We start from the raw sequence: 16813 nt of genomic DNA, 5'->3' as shown, positions 1-16813 counted from the left end.
TTCTTCCTCTCTCCTATCTTTTTTTTTTTTTTGGTTGCTGTTGTCATTTTTTAGCTGGCCCTGGGTTTGAACCCGCCAGCCTTCATGCACATGGCTGGTGCCATATTCACTGCGCTACAGGCAAGAAGCCTTCCTCTTTCCTGTCTTAGTTCATGTAATAAACGTTCATTATTTAAAAAAATAAAAGCCAGTGAGGAACCTCGGAGGGGGCCACACCCTACTTTCTCCCTGCAGAGTGCTTGCTGGTGTTGGCCTCCCCAGCCCCTCAGTTCAATGCAAATTGACTGAGTGTTATTCATTTGCATCAAGTCACACTGACAGGGATCTTTCTTTACCTCTTCCTATCTTCAAGTGCTTGCCAGCAATTCTTGGGGTCCTGGGATCCCGTAGGTTACAGATGGATTACTCTAATTTCTGCCTCCATCATCAAATGGCTTTCACTCTACCCGTGCATCTGTGAATGTGTTGACATGACATTTTCTTGACACAACATTTTCTGTCTATATGTTTTCTCTTCTCATAAGGACACCGGTCACTGGATTAGGGCCCCCCACCCTAATCCAGTATGACCTTGTCTTAACTAGTTACATTTGCAAAGATGCTATTTTCAAATAATGCTTTATTGAATGCAACACGCCTCCTGAACTGGACTACATGACTATTTGCCCTTAATGGGTTTTGGATATAATTTAAGGTCACCTACAAGCCTTTTAATCCTAGCTATGGCCCCTAAGTTGAGATTTTCTAGACAAAAGGAATTTTAATGACCTTTTCTATGAAGAGTCATGTGGACATGGATTCAGGTGAACATGGATTTGAGGGGATATATTAGTTTGACAGAGCTGCCATGACAGAATGGCACAGACAGGGTGGCTTAATCAACAAAAACTTATTTCTCACAGTTCTGGAGACCAGAAGTGGAAGATCACGGTGTGAGCAGGTTCAACTTCTTCTGAGGCCTCTCTCCTTGCTCTGCCTTCTCATTGTCCTTGCAAGGTGCACTCCTGGTTTCCCTTTATGTCTAAATTTTCTCTCTTTATAGTGACACGGGTCTTATTGGATTGTGACGCTCCCTAATAGCCTCATTTTACTTAATCACCCCTTTAAAGGCTCTGTCTCCAAATAAAGTCCCATTCTAAAGCTTTAAGAGTGAGGACTTCAACATATGAATCTGAGGGGGCCACACAACTTAGCTCATAACATGGGTACACTCTTCAACACAGTCCAGTCCCATATCCATTTTCTCATCTTTTAATGGAGCCTGCATACTTAGTCTCCTGAGATTCCTCTAGCAGGATCTGCTCTTTTTATTCTACTTTCACAACTTCAAGTCTTGCAAAAAAATTGAGGAGTAGCATAGGACCTTCTAGTGCTCCGTTTTGGCCAGGGTCACACCAGCCAGCACCTAAAGTATGATTTTTTTTTTCCTTTTAACCACCATCCAGGGCTGAGAATGTACTAGAGGTCTCCCTGGGTCCTCTTTTAGGGAGCTCCCTCCTTCCCACTCCAGAGAGAGAGCTAAGAACTCTAGACATGCAGCCCTCAGGTTTGGAGAAGTGGGACTCCCTAACCCAACATTTGACCAAAGAGGTCTATAAATGCCCTGAACCAGTCATGCAATATGGGGCCCCATTGTGCCCATACAGAAAAACTGTGTTTAAGCCCTTTGGATACCTTGAGGATGCAGCTCTTACTTATTCCACAATTTTTTTTTCGCCCTGGGTAGAGTGCCATGGCATCATAGCTCACAGCAACCTCAAACCCCTGGGCTCAAGCCATCCTCTTGACTCAGCCTCCCAAGTACTACAGGCACCCACCATCATGCCAAGCTAGTTTTTCTATTTTCAGTAAAGTTGGGGTCTTGCTCTTGCTCTTGCTCAGGCTGGTCTCGAAATCCTAACCTCAGGTGATCTTCCCACCTTGGTCTCCCAGAGTGCTAGGATTAAAGGCATGAGCCACCATGCCTGGCGTATTCCACCATTGTTGGTTGTTAACCATACTATTGCCACGCACTATACTGGGGCTGGTGGGGGGGGGGGTTGGCAGGGATCCAGGGAGAGCAAAGCAAATAATCAAAACCACAGTAACTAAATAAATGAGAACCTGCCCTCACAGAGCTATCATTTGTTTTTACTTTTAAAATGGTTTTATTTTTTCTGCAACTAATGAACAGATGTTTTACCCATAAATTCTATTTTCCGAAAACAATTAGGAGCTTTTATAAAGAAAATCACACAACAAATTTTAAAAGCCACTGGTATTCCTTTAGAAAAATAAAGCCTATTCTATCAGGAGTCACAAGTTAGAACTGAGTATTCCCCAAAGTGGAAATTATACAGTGCCACGTCAGGCAAAGATTATTCAACTTTCATCCCCAACATTCATTACTACCTATTAAAACAGTTAAACTAGACCAAAACAGTTCAGTCCAGGCTTTATGATACAAGGCCATTATAGTCTTGAAAGATGCTAATAACCCCAAACAGGAATATTGATTAAAATAAAAGATATTATTGGAAATTAATAGTCACAAATTGTTAATTCCTTATATCTTTTAGATAACATTAATAAAGGGACTATTTTAATGCAAAGAAAATTTTATTTTTACCTATCACTAGCCACAACTTTTGTCCTTAGTTATTGTTCTTTTTTTTTTTTTTTTGTAGAGACAGAGTTTCACTTTATGGCCCTCGGTAGAGTGCCGTGGCCTCACACAGCTCACAGCAACCTCCAACTCCTGGGCTTAAGCGATTCTCTTGCCTCAGCCTCCCAAGTAGCTGGGACTACAGGCGCCCACCACAACGCTCAGCTATTTTTTGGTTGCAGTTCAGCCGGGGCCGGGTTTGAACCCGCCACCCTCGGTATATGGGGCCGGCGCCTTACTGACTGAGCCACAGGCTCCGCCCATGTCCTTAGTTATTGTATAAATGCTGTTGGGCCATTATCCAAATAGAATAACCATTTTATGCCCACAATTCACTTCTGTATTTACAAGCAGAATTTTCATAATTTACATAAGCACATCTATCAGTGAAGGTTTAACACTGAGATGCAATCAAACAGCCATACTATCTGATGTTTTACAGACAGCAATGTAGGTGAAATATTTTTAAGTCCCTTTCATTTGAATGACCTTATTAAAAAATAAATCAATAACTTAGAAGTTCTAGTCTCCAAAGAACATTTTCAAATGTCCATATAGAAATGGTTACAGACAATAAGAATTTTAAGAAACATCTTCCATGTCCACGTCCTCTTGTAATGGCTGTTCCATTTTCTCCTTCAACTTCTTTCTGCTGCCTGCAAGAGGGGCTCAGATGAGATGGGTGTTTTGCTGGACTTCTTTGATGCCCTGGACTTCCTGTATCTTTATTTTTCTTCAGTCTGTTCTCTAAGTATAAGATCATATCCTCGGCAAAGAGGGAGAGTTTGACCTCCTTTGCTCCCATTTCAATGCCCTTTATTTCCTTCTCTTGCTTGATTCTATTGGCTAGAACTTCCAGCACTATGTTGAATAGTAGTGATGATAGAGGACAAACTTGCCTGGTTCCAGTTCTAAGTGGAAAAGCTTTCAGTTTAACTCCATCCAGTAAAATATTAGCTGTGGGTTTGTCGTAGATGGCTTTGATCAGTTTAAGGAATGTGCCACCAATGCCTGTATTTGTCAGTGTTCTAATTAGAAAAGGATAGTGGGGGCGGTGCCTGTGGCTCAAGGAGTAGGGCGCCGGTCCCATATGCCAGAGGTGGTGGGTTCAAACCCAGCCCCGGCCAAAAAAAAAAAAAAAAGAAAAGGATAGTGGATTTTATCGAATGCTTTTTCTGCATCTATTGAGAGGATCACATTGTCTTTGTTTTTGCTTCTGTTGATATGGTGAATTATGTTTATGACTTGCATATGTTAAAGCAGCCTTGCATCCCTAGGAATGAAACCTACTTGATCGTGATGTATGACTTTTTTGATGATAAGCTGTAATCTATTGGCTAGGATTTTGTTGAGAATTTTTGCATCTCTATTCCTTAATGAAATTGGTCTGAAGTTCTCCTTTTTAGTTGGGTCTTTTCCTGGTTTTGGTATCCTGATACTGTTTGCTTCATAGAATGTGTTGGGGAAGATTCTTTCCTCCTCAATTTTTTGGAATAATTTCTGCAGTATGGGAATAAGCTCTTCTTTAAAGGTTTGATAGAATTCTGGTGTGAAGCCATCTGGACCAGGGGGATAAAAATGTGTGCAACTAGGTGGTGATGGTTAGACAAAATTGTGAATGAATCATTTGCCACTAAATCACATGCTTTAAATCATTAATTTTATACTATGTGAATTTTATCTTAATTTAAAAATATGTACATGAAAACAGAAGGAGCTGTGAAGAAGATTTTTGGTTCTGGACCCAGGGTGTGAATCTTGTTTCTGCACTCACTGGTGATGTGACCTCAAACGACAGTGCCCTGGAGGAGGAAGGACACTGCCTTGCAACAGGTATGTCACAGTCAGCCAGTTGTGGTGGAGGTTGGGGGCCAGGTCCTCAGAGGTGGGGACACTTAGTGATCCTGGAGTCTTTTGGCCCCTTTCTCAGCCCCTTTAGCGGGGAAGGAAGCGGATCTGATACACTGGGGCTACTTTGCCCACACCACACTCCTGGGGCGTAAGGTCAATGTCCTCAGGAGCCATGGAGCTGGCCAAGGAGAAGTTTTGGAGAATGGTGGTGAAGAAGAGGAACAATTCGGTCCTGGCAATGCCTTCGCCAAGACAAATGCGCTTCCCTGTGGCACAAAAAGAAAATCATCACTGTGGACACAGGTGCATATTCTTTGCCCTCCCCAAACACTGTGTTTATGGAAACAAATGTGCATGAGAGATTGGTCTTTAACGTGGAATTCAGGATGAACTTTTGGGTAATTCCCAAACCCTCCGAAACTGGGTACAAATCTTTGGGTAGATATGCTGTGCTCATTTCTCTAGAAAAGAGTTTGTAGCATCTGTTAGATTTTCAAAAGGTGTGGCAACCCCGCCGGTTTAAGGACGCCGTCTGGCTGACTCTGTGTGCATAGATGTACCTCTGCATATGGAGATGTGAGCATTTTTCTGACAATATGTTTAGTGCTCTTCATTTCTCATATGGGGAGCATGGTGTCTATCTAAGAGGGCTCTCGTGAGAACGTATCTGTAAAACTTCTTAGACTAGAAACCAACTTGAATTAAGAATCCTAGATGTTGGCTGGGCATGGTAGCTTATGCCTGCAATCCTAGCACGCTGCGGGGGGGGGGGCCTAGGCAGGTGGATTTCTTGAGCTCAGGAGTTCAAGACCAGCCTGAGCAAGAGCAAGACCCTGTCTGTACAAAAAATAGAAAAAACTAGCCATGCATTATAGGTGGCACCTATAGTCCCAGCTACTCAGGAGGCTGAGCAAGAGGAAATCTTGAGCCCAAGAGTTTGAAGTTGCTGTGAGTGAGCAGCACCTGTGGCTCAATGAATAGGGTTCCGACCCTATATACCAATGGTAGTGGGTTTAAACCCAGCCCCAGCCAAACTGCAACAACAAAAAATAGCCAGGTCTTGTGGCAGGTGCCTGTAATCCCAGCTACTCGGGAGGCTGAGGTAAGAGAATTGCCTAAGACTAAGAGCTGGAGGTGGCTGTGAGTTGTGATGCCACAGCACTCTCCCAAGAGCGACAAAATGAGACTCTGTCTCTAAAAAAAAAAAAATAATAATGGTTCAGTGAAGTTACTGTGAGCTATGACGTCACAGCACTCTACCCAGGGTGACAGAGTGAGACTCTTTCTCAAAAAAAAGAAAAAAGAATTCTAGACGTGGGCCAGGCACAGTGGCTCACATCTGTAATCCTAGCACTCTGGGAGGCTAACACGGATGGATTGCTCAAGCTTAGGAGTTTGAGACCATCTTGAGCAAGAGTGAAACCCTGTCTGTACTAAAAATGGAAAACTTTGTCTGGGCATGGGGCTGAGGCAAGGGCATCGCTTAAGCCCAGGAGTGTGAGATTGCTTTGAACTATGACACCACAGCACTCTAGCAAAGGTGACAGAGTAAGAGTCTGTCTCAAAAAGAAAGAAGAATCCTAGATGGGTAGTTCCTATCTTGTGTTTGTTTCCAGGAGTTGGGGTAGGGGTGTGTTTCTGGTATTGTGTGTGTGTGTGTGTGTGTGTGTGTGTGTGTGTCTATCTCTGGGCGGTCTTCTAGCCTCAGCCTGAGATCAACAGGCTTCAAACCTTCCTGCAAAATATATGAATTCTACAAAGACTGTGAATGGAACTGATGCACATGGAGGGGCATGGATTCTCGGAGGTGTGTGCTCGGCCTCCCTTCTCTGTGTATCTCTCCGCCCTCTCTCTGGTTCTCACCGTCATCGTCTCTCTGCAGCATGCCTGTCTGTCTCTGTCCTTATTTCTCCACTTCTCTGCCTTTCTTAACATTTAGGATGGGTCTAGCAAATGAAATCGTTGACCCTTATCCCACCACCCCGTGTGTTCCCAACCCTTGCTGAAGTTCATTGAGAAAGAAGCTCACTGCACGACGCAGAAACAGAGGCTGGGCCAGAGCCCCGGGTCGCTGAAGTTGCTGATAAGACTGAAGACTAGGGACTTGTTCCTGGGACTGTCTTGCTCCCAAAAGATGAGAAACCTGGATATTGGGATTTTGCAGGGTGGGGCTTGCTAAATTAAATTAATTTTGGCCTAAAACTGCCACTATACACAACAAACTGTAACCTACCTTAATATGTAAACAAACTACAATCTAATGTGAAAGTATATTCTTAAAACAAGTAACTGAGTCTTGGCCAATCATAACAGCCAAGCTTCAGCCAATCACAGGCTGAAAACTGCTCAGACGGGTCCAAATAAGGCAAACTCTGAGCTGTCATCAGTTAGGCTGTGCCTGTAAGTCACTTTCTTTTTCTGTGAATAAATACTGCTTGTCTACATGGCTGGGTATATCTCTCTGAACTTTTCCTGCTTCAGAATGCTGCCCAATTTATGAAATATTTCTCTGCTCAAATAAACTCTGGTAAATTTAATTTGCCTAAAGTTGTTCTCTTAAAAAAGCCAGAGTGAAGAATGGGAACTGGGACAAGTCAGAGCATGTCACTACCTTACCCGCCTCCCGAGAGCTACAGTGTAAATCCAGACTCCTTCCCAGACTTCAAAGCCCTGCCCGGCTGAGCTCTTTGACTTGTTCCCTTGTGTGATTGACAATCCAAGCTCTTCTAGTTTCTCAAATGTGCCATTACATTTCTGCGTTCAGGCTTGCTGTTTGCAGTGCCCAAACATTCTTTCTAGCTATGAACATCTCAGCTTAGAATCCAGCTCCTCAGCTATGGGCGATGGCTCATGCCTGTAATCCTGGCGGTCTGTGAGGCCGAGGTGGGTGGGTTGATTGAGCTCGAGAAAACAAGACCTGAGCAAGGGCAACACCTCTCAACTCTACTAAAAATAGAAAACAAAAACCAGCCAGACCTAGTGGTGGGCACCTATAGTCCCAGCTACTCAGAAGGCAGAGGCAGGAGGATCACTTGAGCCCACGAGTTTGAGGTTACTGTGAGCTATGATGCCACAGACTCTACCTGGGGTACCAGAGTGAGACTTGTTTAAAAAAAAAACAACAATATACTAAGTGCTCAATAAACAAGGACTTATTGTTTCAAGGAGGGGATGGAATCTACATTCTGGTGTCTGGGAAAGGGATCTCGGGTTCAACTTACCTAAGGAAAAGGGGATAAAAGCTTCATTCTTCTTCAGCGCCCCATTGGCATCCAGAAAGTGGTCAGGGTTGAAGGCGTCTGGTTTTTCAAAGTGACGTGGGTCATGGAGAGCAGAGCTCAGGATGGGAAACACTTCTGTGTTCTGAGGGAGGGTCACAAGATCAAAAGACATTCCCATTCCTGAATTGCCTTTTTTTAAAGATGTTTTAAACTAAGAAAATGCCAAGAAGGCTATGTTAAGCAGTGTGATGAAAATATGTCAAACGGTCTGTGAAACTAGTGTATGGTGCCCCATGATCACATTAATGTACACAGCTATGATTTAATAAAAAAATAAATAAATAAATAGGAGGGGTGGGGTGGCTCACACCTATAATTCTAGCACTCTGGGAGACCTTGGTAGGTAGATTGCTTGAGCTCAGGAGTTTGAAACCAACCTGAGCAAGATCAACACCTTGTCTCTAGTAAAAATAGAAAAAAAACTAAGGCAAAAGGATCTCTTAAGCCTAAGAGTTTGAGGTTGCTATGAGCTATGACACCGTGTCGCTCTACTCAGGGCAACAGAGTGAGACTCTGTCTCAAAAAAAAAAAAGTATGGGTTGTGCCTGTGGCTCAGTAGGCAGGGTGCCGGCCCTATATACTAATGGTGCTGGGTTCAAACCCAGCCCCAGCCAAACTGCAATAAAAGAATAGCTGGGTGTTGTGGCGGGGCGCCTGTAGTCCCAGCTATTCAGGAGGACAAGGCAAGAGAATCGCCTAAGCCCAGGAGTTAGAGGTTGCTGAGAGCTGTGACGCCACAGCACTCTACCGAGGGCGGTACAGTAAGACTCTGTCTCTAAAAAAAGAAAAAAAAGTAAAGTAAAAAGGAAAAATATTTTTTTTTGTGGATTACATAAGGAGCTGGGGGTTTTTTCTGTTTTGTTGAGACAGAGTCTCACTTTTTTGTCCTCGGTAGAATGCTGTGGCGTCATAGCTCACAGTAACCTCGAACTCTTGGGCTCAAGGAATTCTCTTCCCTCAGCCTCCCATGTAGCTGGGACTACAGGTGCCCACCACAGTGCCCAGATATTTTTTTGTATTAGTTTTCATTGTTTTTAGCAGCCTGGGCCGGGTTCAAACTGGTCAGCCCTGGTGTATGTGGCCTGTGCCTTAACCACTGAGCCACGGGCACCAAGCATTGTGAGGATATTTTCTTTCACAGTATTTAATGTGCGTACTGCCAGAGTTATTTGTTTTTTATTATTTGTTTTTTATTTTTGTTCAATACGAGATTCAGGATCAATGTTTGTTTAAAAGATTTTACATATAGGTTGGGGTGGTGGCTCACCCCGGTAATTCTAGCACTCTGGGAGCCCAAGGTGTGTGGGTTGCCTGAGTTCAGGAGTTTGAGACAAGCTTGAGCAAAAATGAGACCCTGAAAAAAAAAAAAAAGAAAAGAATGAGACCCGACTATCCTAAAAATAGAAAATCCAGGGCAGCGCCTGTGGCTCAGTGGGTAGGGCGCAGGCCCCATATACCGAGGCTGGCAGGTTCAAACCCGGTCCCGACAGAATGGCAACAAAAAAATAGCCAGGCGTGTGGCAGATGCCTGTAGTCCCAGCTACTTGTTAGGCTGAGGCAAGAGAATCACCTAAGCCCAGGAGTTGGAGGTCGCTGTGAGCTATGACGCCATTGCACTCTACTGAGGGTGACAAAGTGAGAATCTCTCTCTACAAAAAAAAAAGAAAGAAAGAAAACCCAGCTGGGCGTTGTGGTGGACACCTGTAGTCCCAGCTACTTTGGAGGCTGAGGCAAGAGAGTTGCTCAAGCCCAAGAGTTTGAGGTTGCTGTGAATTTTGATGCCGCAGCACTCTCCCAGGGCAACAGAGTAAGACTCTTTCTCAAAAAATAAATAAATAAATCCACAGATGAATATATGTATATTTATTATTATTATTATTACAAGTTCTACAAAATAATTTTCAGAGAATTAAAGGTAAAAGTTTGAGATTCTAGGAGTTTTAAGTATCAAAACTTTATTCCTTATTGACTTACCATAAACATACCAAAACATTTGTACGAAAACTTACCATGTTTCTGACATGGAACTGTGATTTGTCAGTCGCTGACCAAGCAGTTTGGTTATATCTCTTCTCTGCAATAATGCATTTAATTTCTTTTATTTTCTTTGAGACAGAGTCTTACTATGTCACACTTGGTAGAGTGCCATGGCATCACAGCTCTCAGCAACCTCCAACTCCTGGACTTAAGCAATTCTCTTGCGTCAGCCTCCCGAGTAGCTGGGACTACAGGTGCCTGCCACAACACCCAGCTATTTTTTTGGTTGTAGTTGCCATTGTTGTTTGGTATACCTGGGCTGGATTTGAACCCGCCACCTCTGGTGTATGTGGCTGATGCCCTAGCCACTGAACTACAGGTGCTGTATTTAATTTCTAAAATCAATGTTGAATTAAAAAAAAAAAAAAAAAAAGATATTCCGGCTCGGAGGCTGTGGCTCAAGTGGCTAAGGCCACATACACCAGAGCTGGTAGGTTCAAATCAATCCCGGGCCTGCCAAACAACAATGACAACTACAACCGAAAAATAGCCCAGCATTGTGGTGGGTGTCTTTAGTCCCAGCTACCTGGGAGGTGGAGGCAAGAGAATTGCTTGAGCTCAGGAGCTGGAGGTTGCTGTGGGCTGTGATGCCATAGCACTCTACCCAGGGTGACAACTTGAGGCTCTGTCTCAAAAAAAAAAAAAGATATTTCCATGCCTGGCCACACACAAAACACAAGGAAGACTCTCAGAAACCAACAAGAGGTTGAATTTTGTGGTAAAGAGAACCCAGGATGCCCACCCAGGGGAGATGCGGAGGCCCAGCTGGTCTCACCTTGGGGATGAAGAACCCTCGGAAGTGGGTGTCTTTGGTGACTATGTGGGGCACACCAATGGGGATGAGATCTGCAAATCTCTGAATCTCATGGATGACAGCATCTGTGTATGGCATTTTGGCTCGGTCATCGAGGGCTGGAGGGCGATGTGTGCCAATCACCTGTGCAATCTCCTTGTGGACTTTCTCTGCAAAGAAAAGGGAACTAGTGAACTCCATTTCAGAGAAACATCTCACTGCTTTCTATGATACCAGAAAAAATGTTAAAGGGTTAAATCATTGATATACCTCAAAGCAGTCATCTTGGGGTGAGGGGAGGAGCGAGGGAGCAAAAAGAATTCTTACCCGTCCAAATCTAATGAGTGTTGTAGATTCTATGCCCCCATGCACAGGTACACACACACACACACACAATTTTAAGTAGAATTTCTGATCAATAATTCCAAGCTCAAAACCTGTCAAAACTCTCTGAGTAGGGTGGCACCTGTGGCTCAAAGGAATAGGGTGCTGGCCCCATATGCTGGTGGTGGCGGGTTCAACCCCAGCCCCAGCCAAAAACTGAAAAAAAACAAACTCTCTGAGTAGAAAACAAATTAATATTTATTATATGTGTATTATACGTGAGGCACCATGCTAGCTTCTCATAAAATATGAGTGGAATCAATAGACTAATCCATGACCAACTAGATAAATAGATACATAAATCAAGCATTGGTGGATAGATCAATTTAAGAAAGGAAAGATTGATGAGTAAATGAACAAACCAATAAGTAGACGTATCTCTCTACTTATAAATCAACAGGTGTATCAATTAATGAATCACTAATTAATAAATGGTTCATTAGACAAATCAATCAATGAAAAAATTAGATGAGTGAAGCATGAGTAAATAAAGATGGAGTTATCAATAAATAAGGAATGAAAGAATGAGTGGACTATTTAGTAGATAAATTAAGGAAGGGATGGCTGGATATAAGATGAATTGAAAGACTAATTGATGAAAGAATAAAGGAATGAAACCTGTTAGTAGAAAGATAGGCAGATTCATGCATAAATGAATGAGCCAGCGAATCAAGGACAAATAGACCATTCAACTTATCAGGGTTCCAAAGGATCAACTCTTAGGTCAATTTACCCCAATAAATGAAGGAAAGGGTGTGTCTTTAGATACATCATAGATAAAAGAATCAGTGAAGTAATGAATAAAAGGATGGACAGATGAAAGAGTGGGTGGATAAATGGATCCATCTTAAAGGGATGGCACAGAAAGTCAAATATGTCATGTTCGCACTCACACATGGGTGCCAAAAAATGTGTACACATGGACGTGGAGAGTGGAAAGAGCCACAGTGGAGACTTGGAAGGTGAGGGCGTGGAGAGGGGGTGGTTGACGAGAAATTACTTAGTGAGTATAATGTATGTTATTCGGGCAACGGATACCTTGAAAGCCCTGACATGACCACTGTGCATTGCATATATACATTGCATGTATAGTTGTACAAATAAAAAAAATTGAAACACATCTCCAAAGTCTTTAAGTGATGGAAGATAATAGTTCAACAGATTCTTGTTCACACATCCACACATAACTCTCGGTGGAACTGGAAACCGCTCTCCTATGTGAAGTATCTCAAGAACGAAAAAATGCCACATGTACTCACTATTACCTACGAGCACGCATGTGCCCAGAGGAAAGTAAAACTCAGTGGAAACCACCTGGGGGAGAGGGGAAGGAAGAAAGGGGGCAAAAACCTACCTAATGGGCACAAGGAACACTATTTGGATGACAGACACTCCTGTAGCTGGGACTCAAGCCTTACAAAGGCATTCCATGTAACCTTAAACAGTTACAGCCCCGTCATATTTTGAAATAAAAATTTAAGAAGGAACTGGGTTAGTTGAAGGCTAGTCCAAAGCCAGCAGAGATCTGGAATAAGGAGCCCTAGCCCCACTTCTGTAGCTCAGAAGGGAGTGGAATTCCCTTACGGGATGTCGCTGGCCCACCTGCGACTTGAGGGTATTTGAGCATGAGCAGGAAGCCGTAGCGGAGAGTGGTGCTGGTGGACTCGGTGCCAGCGAAGAAGAGCGAGAGTGTGTTGAGGATGAGGTTTTTATGGTTGAACTCACTGTTGGGGTTGGATTTCTCCTGGGTGCAGAGCAGAGAGGAGGGGAGCGTCAGGGGAGGCTGCAGCCACAGTGCTCACACCACCCCGTCTCAGGTGGCCTCCGTCTGTTTCAAGGTCTCTCACTCTGTCTGGCGCATTTGATTTTCTCTGCGCTCTGCATGTCCAGCCTTGTGTCTCTCTCAGCCTCTCTTTGGCCGTTTCTCCCTCTCTCCCTACCTCTGGTGTGTGTCGCTCCTCTGACTCCCAGTCTCTTTCCGCCTCTGCGGATCATTTCTCCTGTTCCTGTAGTTTCACCCCTTGCCCTGAATTCCTCCCATGGCCTACGTTCTCCCTCTCTCTCTCTCCTCTTCCCTGATTTCTCCTTCCTTTCACCTCGCCTTTCTTTCCCTTCTTCATCTCCTCTGCTCTTTCCCTTTTCTCCCTCAGTCCTCTCTGCGTCCCTCCCCGCCCCTTCCCTTCCCTATTCTTATCCTTTCTTCTCTCTTCCCCATCTTTCCCCCCTCCCCTCCGCGTCCCTCTCCCTCTCCCAGGCCCCACTTTTTCCATTCGGAGCAGGTAAACATCTATGAGGTCCCGCGGGGAGCTGGGGTCCAGGGTTTTCCGGTGCTTCTCCACACTGTGGCCGATGAAAGCATTGATTTCCTGCAGGTTTCTGTAGACCTGCCTGTGTGTGCCGGGAAAGTACTTCAAGAAGTTGGAGAAGAGCTCAAACACCTACAAAAGAGAAGAGGCGGTGAGGTCAGGCTAGGGCACGTGCCGTGAAGTGGGTAACCTCCCAGGCCCAGTACCTTCATGCGGAGTCTCTCTCCTCTCTCTCCCTCACTTACTGACTCCCTCGCTCCTTCCATCTGTTATTCTCAGAGGTAACTCTTCCTGCATCTTCCTCCCTCACCCTTGAGTCTTTTTCTAGGTCTCTGCCACACCTCCCCGTCTGTCCCTTCCCCCCCTTTGCCTCTGTGCCTCACTTATCATCTCTCTGTACCTCTCACTGTCTACCTCAACCTGTTTCCTTGTTTTTCTCATCTGTTCTCTGTTTCCAGATGTTCTCTGTTTCCGCTCCTCCCCATCTCCCTTGCTAAAGATGACATTGGATAAAACAAAGTGTTCACAAGGTGAGCCTGTCAACAGCTTGGGACCATTTATGTATTTTGGAGCATATCTCTATTGCTTTATCCGATGATAAATAGAACGTCAAACTTCTTACAATTACAGGAAATGCAAAAATGTATCTATTAAATAATACGATGGAAAGTTCCTTCTTAATCCCTTCTTCTGGAGATAGCCACTGTTAACTGTTGGGGGTCTCCATCCAGGCTGGGCTCTCTCCATGGTTCTCCGTGGGAAGAGAACATTGGAATCCTCTGTGGGGCTTGTCCCAAGTATGTCCCCAGAGACCCATCCCAGACTTTCCAGATCAAGCCCTCCAGTAGGATGTGCTGGGAATTCCGATTTGTGATGGTCCCATGTGGGAATCTGACACACGCTGCTGGTCCAGCATGTCAGCTGTACCTACTGCTCTGCAGTTTAATAATCTTAGTGTGCAATCGGCATATTTCCAGCTCAGTCCACGATGGAAACTTTATTATTTGCTCTAAAGCAGCAGCATTTTACTTTATAATCTGGGGAAAGATTTTTAAAAATACGTAAACAGGGAAAGGAAGAAGTGGGGGAAATGGAAGAACTGTGGTTCCCTATTGTCATATACCCTTGAATTTTCCCAGGTGGAGGGCTTTACCAAGGACAAAGAAGCAAAGACACAGGGGAATCAGGGCCCGAACGTCTGACTCATTCTCATTCTCTCTCTCTCTCTCTCTCTCATTCACACATTAGTATCAGTTTTGTTTCCCAGGATCCCTTTATCTCTCTCCCTCTCCCAAATCTTTCTCTGAGTCTCTATTTCTTCCTCCCATCATGCCCCATCCTTTCCCTCAGTCTCTCTGTCCCTGTCCCCAGGTGTCTGTGTCCCTGTCTCTCCATTTGTCCCTTTCTTTATTCCAGCAGTAAGATAAGCTGCATTTCTAGGCCCCCAAACACATCATCCCTTTCCCCTGCCCTAGATGTCACCTTATCCCTCCTCCCACCCACACCTCCATCTCTCTGACCTGGCTGGATAAAGAGCTGATGAGTGAGAAGGACCGATAGAATAGGTCCAGCAGCTTCAGGAACTCTTGATCTTTGTAGTGGAAGCGTTTCCCAAAGACAATGGAGCAGATGATGTTGGCAGTGATGGCCTGAAAGGAGAAGGTGGGGTCCAGGAGGGCTCCTAGGTGGAAGAGGCCACAGGTCAAGGAACGTGGACTCAGAAGCCTGGGGAAACTTGGCTGTCCCCACCCTGTCTCTCTGACTGTCCACCATGGCTCAGTCATGATATATGAACATACATGGCGTGCATCGTGTGCCAGGCCCTGTTCTGAGCACTTCACACAGCATTTTATCTACTCTCACCATGACATTGTGAGACGGGTACAATTCTATTATTGTTCCCATATTAGAGATGGGAAGACAGCGAGCTTAAGTAATCTGACCACAAAACACAGTATTCATTACAGGGCCCAGGATGCAGATCCAGGCAACCCAGCTGCAGTCTGTGTGGTGGTTAGTCCTCACCCTGCACCTGTGAGTGAAAGGGTTTAGTCCCAGGGGCAGGGTAGGTGTTCTATCAATTGCTTGTGCAAATTAAAAAGCCCTGATCTCTCTATGTCTATTGTGACTGCCCCTTTGTCTCTTCTGTCCATACCTAGGACTCTCCAGGCATCTGGGAGTTGCTCTGCACTTGTTAGCTGATGCCTGTGTACAGAGGCCCAGCCTTGTCCTGGACTGGAGCAGTGCTGGGCTATATGTGTCCACAACATCAGGTTGGTGTGGCCTCTCTCTCTGGATTTCACCTGTCATTTTCCTCTGCATATGTTTTCCTGAGCCTCATCTGTCTGTCTTTAGTTTTCCCTCCCTCCATTTCTGGCTCTCTGAGTCTCCCTGTGTGTCTGTGCACGTCTCCGCGTGTCTTTCTCTTTTGGGGGTCCTTCTATCGCCATCTCTTCCTTCTTTTCTGATTCTCGCACTGTGTCTGTATCATCCTGTCCTTTTCAGTCTCTCCATCCCTGCTGCTCCCTATGTCTCTAATCTTCCTCCCATCTTCAACATTCATGTCCAAGACTCTCTTAAGAAATTTGGTGGCCAGGTGCAGTGGATCACGCCTGTAATCCTAGCACTCTGGGAGTCTGAGAGCAGCCTCAGCACGAGCAAGATCTCATCTCTACCAAAAATAGAAAAACTAGCCAGGCATCGTGGCAGGCACCTGTAGTCCAAGTTACTTGGAAGGCTGAGGCAAGAGGATCGTTTGAGCCCAAGAGTTTAAGGTTGCCATGAACTTAAACTACCCAGGGCAACAGAGTAAGACTATATCTCAATAAAAAGAAAAAAGAGAGAGAAATTTTGGTAAGAATGATGGTAAAAACCTGGCATAAATGAGATAGAAAAGGACCCTGTCACCTATATGTCCCATAAACACACAGTAATGGAGAATTTAAAAATAGGGGCCAGGTGTGATGGCTCACACCTCTAGGCCCAGCGATTTGGATGACTAAGGCAGGAGAACATCTTATACCAGAAGTTGTAGACCAGCCTGGGCAACATAGTGAGACCCTGTGTCTACTAAAAATTTAAAAAATTAGCCAGGCCTGGAGGTGCATGCCAATAGTCCCTGCTGCTCAAGAGGCTGGCGTAGGAGGATTACTTGAGCCCAGGAGATGAAGGTTACAGCGGGCTATGATCATGCCACTGTATTCCAGCCTGGGCAACCAAATGAGACCCTGTCCTCAAAAATAAAAATTACAAAGTTAAAAATAACCAAAGGTGCTTCCTTGATGGTCCCTCAGACGGCCTGAGAGCAGAACACCCACCTGGCCTCTTTGCTCACTGGCAGCTCATCACACTTCACCCAAGGAAAAGGAAACAGTTCGCAATCTTCAAATTGCCTGTAGTTTTCCCTTTTCTCTTTTTCCTTTCTTTTCTATAAATTCTGGTTTTGCCTTTGACAGACAGAATTGATCCATGAATTGGTTTCCCTGAGCCCAGTAAATAGTGTGCTACCACCAGCTAC

General features: G+C 44.7%; 1 protein-coding gene across 1 annotated transcript in view; it reads right to left on the bottom strand.

The window, feature by feature from the left end:
- Positions 1-2127: 2127 nt before the first annotated feature.
- LOC128596715 (cytochrome P450 2B6) overlaps positions 2128-16813 on the bottom strand; it is a 54391-nt gene continuing 39705 nt past the window's right edge. Inside the window, exons 4-9 of the mRNA XM_053606369.1 lie at positions 14817-14977; positions 13252-13428; positions 12593-12734; positions 10589-10776; positions 7717-7858; positions 2128-4761 (exon numbers count right to left, since the gene is read on the bottom strand). Coding sequence (XP_053462344.1) covers positions 4580-4761; positions 7717-7858; positions 10589-10776; positions 12593-12734; positions 13252-13428; positions 14817-14977 — 992 coding nt within the window. The 3' untranslated portion in view covers positions 2128-4579. The remainder of the gene's footprint in view (positions 4762-7716; positions 7859-10588; positions 10777-12592; positions 12735-13251; positions 13429-14816; positions 14978-16813) is intronic.

Source organism: Nycticebus coucang, chromosome 10 (assembly GCF_027406575.1).
Source record: "Nycticebus coucang isolate mNycCou1 chromosome 10, mNycCou1.pri, whole genome shotgun sequence".
Lineage (NCBI taxonomy): Eukaryota > Metazoa > Chordata > Mammalia > Primates > Lorisidae > Nycticebus > Nycticebus coucang.
The sequence above is the reverse complement of the archived record's forward strand: the minus strand, read 5'-3'. Positions and strand labels throughout refer to the sequence as shown.